The sequence below is a fragment of the Cynara cardunculus genome (genome assembly GCF_001531365.2).
Source record: "Cynara cardunculus var. scolymus isolate 2C chromosome LG 1, CcrdV1, whole genome shotgun sequence".
NCBI lineage: Eukaryota > Viridiplantae > Streptophyta > Magnoliopsida > Asterales > Asteraceae > Cynara > Cynara cardunculus.
The window spans coordinates 46,378,138-46,382,834 of NC_037528.1; the positions used below are offsets into that span (position 1 = coordinate 46,378,138).

At 35.3% G+C, this 4,697-nt stretch overlaps 1 protein-coding gene across 1 annotated transcript in view; it reads left to right on the forward strand.

Annotated features, from left to right (window-relative positions):
* LOC112520457 (organelle RRM domain-containing protein 6, chloroplastic) overlaps window positions 1–1,505 on the forward strand; it is a 6,036-nt gene extending 4,531 nt beyond the window's left edge. The window contains exon 4 of the mRNA XM_025128860.1: window positions 1,028–1,505. Within this exon, the coding sequence (XP_024984628.1) occupies window positions 1,028–1,120 (93 nt within the window). The 3' untranslated portion in view covers window positions 1,121–1,505. The remainder of the gene's footprint in view (window positions 1–1,027) is intronic.
* The last annotated feature ends 3,192 nt before the right edge of the window (window positions 1,506–4,697 follow it).

Consider the following 4,697-nt stretch of genomic DNA (forward strand, 5'->3'; position numbering starts at 1 on the left):
TTTGGGTCTTACTATATTAAAGATGGTTAAAAGTGCATCTTTTTTCAAGTCAATAATGGGGTCTATAGATCTATTTCATTTGGGGCTGTTTGGTTATTTTCCCATTAAGTCCTGTATGGATAAAGTTGTCTGAATGAATTAAATAAATTGTTGTTTGTCTGTTTTGCTGAATAAACTCTCTGGATGATTAAGCTGGACCTAATGAGTTAAGTCACATAGATCTAAAATCCCCATTATTGACTTGAAAACATTTATTAATCTAACCAAAGTTTCATATTTATCATAAAAATTCTTTTCAGACATTAAAATCTCAACCAAGATGTCATTCACAGATGTACATAGCAATACCATTTTGCAGAAGATGATAAAGAACATGGTGATTCAAGTAATATATGAGTCATGTTTGTAAACCTTAATAAGTATGACAGAGATGCCAAACCGATATTTTATCATATGCACAAATTTAACAATATACGACGAAATATAGCATGATATTTTAGCAAGAAACCCTGTAATACTTGAGGAAAAATGGAAAAACGATCGAGCATCTGAAACGTCCAATCAACTATCTAATTGTGATTAACATCTACAGACATAATGAAAGGAAAACTGATGGAAATAATATAACTGAGTAGGTTGATGACGACAGATCAATGTCATGATTTTTCCCATCTTGTCCCCAGAGCGTAGCATAGTTGGTTCCATGGTCCTATACTTGCACAAGGGTTCGAGCCTGGCAACCGCAGTGAGGTAGTCACATTGGCACCGATATCTTAAACCAACCACCTAGCAGGCCGTTACGTATTCGATTTTCCTTTCCCATGACGCTCTTGGAGCAGGACAATGTGGGTCGGCTCAATAGTTGCTGGTTACTAACCATTTTTGCATAATTTTCCCAAATCTTCTGAACAAAATAGAGATCTTATGACACATGTTTTGTAATTTGTATTTGTTCTAATCAAATATGAGAAAACATTGCATGTTTCGTACATTCTGGACTTACTTTTCGTTGGTCTTCCTTTGGCAGTTTCTCGATGGTAGGGTTATATTCGTGGAATTCGCCAAACCCAGGTCTCAACTCCCTCAAGGCATCAAACAGGATGCGAAGCCATACCGGTGAGCGTATGCATGCAGCCTCTCTGTGGTTCTCGTTTTTCTGGTATGCATTAGATATACATATATACCAAGTTACAATTTTTTTGTAGTTTGAACCTTCCCTGGTTATGGTACACACTTTTCCAACATCGGAATGACGAATTCCCTATAACCTATAGTCCCTCGCGAACAGTGGAAATCTTTGTCGGGTATGTATTGGGTGGCAACAACGAAAGAACGCCATCACCTTGTTCTCCGAGGGACTATTCTAGGTTACATGAACCTATTGAAATGATCTCGATGATCAAGGCTATGTTTGACAATAGGCTAGCTATTAGCTGAAAAGCTAGCGTTTGGCTAATAAGCTAGTTGTTAGCTGATAAATCATAAATTAGTCATGTTTGATCAAATCTAGCTGATAAACTAAGAGGGACCTAGAATTTTGTTTTAAGTGGTAGCACCATTGACTATAAGAAACAAACATATGGATTTTTAATCACAAGGGTGGTGCCTGATTGGTTTGAGCTTGGCTCCAAAGGTTAAAAGTACCAGGAAGTCCCAGGTTCAAATCCAAGAAGGAATAAAAATCCCCCTGTGGCCATGGAGGTTCAAATGCTTTGACTCCGAGCTATCTGCAAGGCAGGTGGTTGCCCTGGGATTAGTCGGTTCGCATAGCAGGTTGGACATCCAGGTTAATCAAAAAAAAAAAAAAAAGATGTGGATTTTTTCAAGATAATCTTTGGTCTATTGTTTAATTCTTCATATTTCACATACGAAGGGTGTCGTGTCATGTGTGTGAAAAAGTGGACACTGAAGAAAAACCACCGAGGTGACCCCTTGAACCTTGTTTTGATCGTCAACCACATGGTAGCAAGTGTCGTGTGTGAACCATGTTTAAAGGTGAACACAAAATTAGAGGAAGAATTATCAATAAACCATTGAACAAATTTATCAGATGTTGAAGACGAAGAAGAATCACTCTCAGATTCAGACATTTTTAAAAATAACGAGGATGATATATGAAATTCTTACATTATTGAACACATGTCATTGATATATAAACACTGTTCGCTCCTGATATATGGCACTATTCACCTGTTATATCTATAATAGACATTACTGTTCACCTGTGATGTCTATAGTAGATGCTACTTTTCATCTGGGATGTCTATAGTTGTTCACCCGTGATATATGGTTTCATTACCATTATATGTCATGTAGGCTTGAGGTTTCAGAACATACCATCATTAAATTCACACTCATTTTTCATCTGCTATGGTTTCTAATGGATCCATCAAAGCCCCAATTCAACCTATTTTTCAGTTTCTCTCAACTTTTATCCTATAATCCAAATGATGATGCACACGATACAAATCCTCAGATTCCAATGTACCCTAATCTTAACTTTCTTATGATGAACCCCAGACAATTTTCAAATCCTAGTGTACCAAATATCAAATTTCTCAAACTATCACACTAAGTTTTCAAATAGCATTTTACCCAAATCCTGCTACTTCTCAATTTCCGGAATTTCTAATCTAGTGCCGGATCACTCAACCAGAGAGACCTGTAGACATTGGCCTAGTAGAAGATAGGAGTGGAACAGGAAAATGGTTCAGGCCAATACACCTCACCATCCTCAAATGCAAACACGTCGAATCCTGAGCTAACATCGAATGTGTGTCCAGTGGGAAGGAAAGATTCAAAGGATAAAGGTAAACATAAACCTTTGTCAACTAACTCTATCGACTGTATCGACAAGGCGATGAAAGAACATTCAATCTTGGTACAGAAGAAATAGAAGCAATGAAATAAATATACATAAGTTATAAATGAACGAGAGAGAAAAAAATGAAAGATCAACTTCAAAAGAAGGATTGGCACTGTCAATTTTCTCTTACTGTCATGTCAGTTTTCTCTTTCCTACACATTTTATAAATCTTTTACTCTCAATCATGAACCGGTCCACAGTTTATATAATAAAAAAAACTACAATTATAATACCTAAAAAATACTTATTATAATTAAAAAAATAATAATTTTAACAATAAAATTTAACATTATAATTAATAATGACAATAAAATTTAAACCAAGTTAATATAAGATCACACTTATTTAAAAATAGGTGTTGATGTTTTCTGTTTAAAGGAAAATAATTTTTGACATTAGTGAAAGAAGTTTTTTTTTATTTATATAATTTTTAATTTTTTATTGATTAAAACTAATTAATTTGGTGTGATAAGGTAAAAAAAAACTTAAACAAAAAACTAAATTATAACTTATTATTATTATTATTTTAAAGGTGGGCCCAATCGGTTGTGGAGGAAAAACCTGTCCTTAAGAGGAAACGATTGATCTGTACTTGTCCCTTGATGGCCAAACCAGTCCGGTTTGGCTCGATACCGTCACTCCGTCAAAAGATCGGAAGCGGGACCGGCCCAACCTGGAACCGGTTCAAGTTTTGGAGTGTTTCGTGGGATTGAGACCGACCGGGACCGGTTATGGATCAGCCCGTCCCGACCCGAAACTTCAAAAAAAAAAAAAACTAGTCATTATTAGCTGATTTTTTAAATTTTTTTCCCGTCGAAACACTATAAATAAGTGTCTTGGTTGAGGGGTTTACATACCAAGTTCTCAATTCGCAAAAAACCCAAAAAAAACGTTTACAATTCTCGGTTTCTCGTTATATTTTGTGAATTCGACTCGTATTCATTTATCGTTTCCACTTCATAATTCTCATTTCTTTCTCTCTTTGTCTTACAAAATGGCCGGTGAATAACATGATGCTTCAAACGAACAAGCAAGTTCTCGCCGAACATGGACGAAAGTCTGAGATTTAGAATTCATACAACTTGGTGATCTTTATAAATGAAAAAAGAAAGGCACAATGAAAAATGTGTCAAGCTCTCCTTACGGCGGAAAGAAATTATACTTTAAGGCGGCACATCGAAAAAACGTGCCCGGGGTTGAGGTCGGGGGGAGATTCAAGCCGACCGTTACTTGACACTCAAGGTCAAATATGGTCGTATGATGCCGAGTTGAACCGAAAATGACAACACAATGTCATTCAAGTCGGGTTGCCTTTCGGACATTTCGACAATCCTCACATGACGAAGTTGATCCAAAAAACACTACAACCACGATACAAGCTGGTAAATCGTCACACCCTTAGACATGATGCAATTAAAATGTGGAAAACGTGTCGAGGTGAAATGCAACAAATGTTTTCTCTTGCCTAACAACATTTAGTTAACGTGTGATGTATGAGGCGCACCATATGGATTGACGGTTTTTGTCATGCCCCGATTTTTTAACAATACAATTTTATAGAAAGATAATAATTAAGTATTTGTTAAAACTCAATGATTATTCTAATTATATTTTAGATTTTTTATATTTAAAATTAGATGTTTATCATGTACTTGATTATGTTTATTTGCAGTTGGTTACACAAATTCAAACATGAATCTTTAATAAGTTGTACTTACACAAAAATTTACTTGTAATCTTGAATTTGAAGTAATATGCATCAATAACAGTAATTCGTGCATAAAAAATAGTTTTTAAAAGTTTTTGTTAAATGATTTACAATACAGTATAA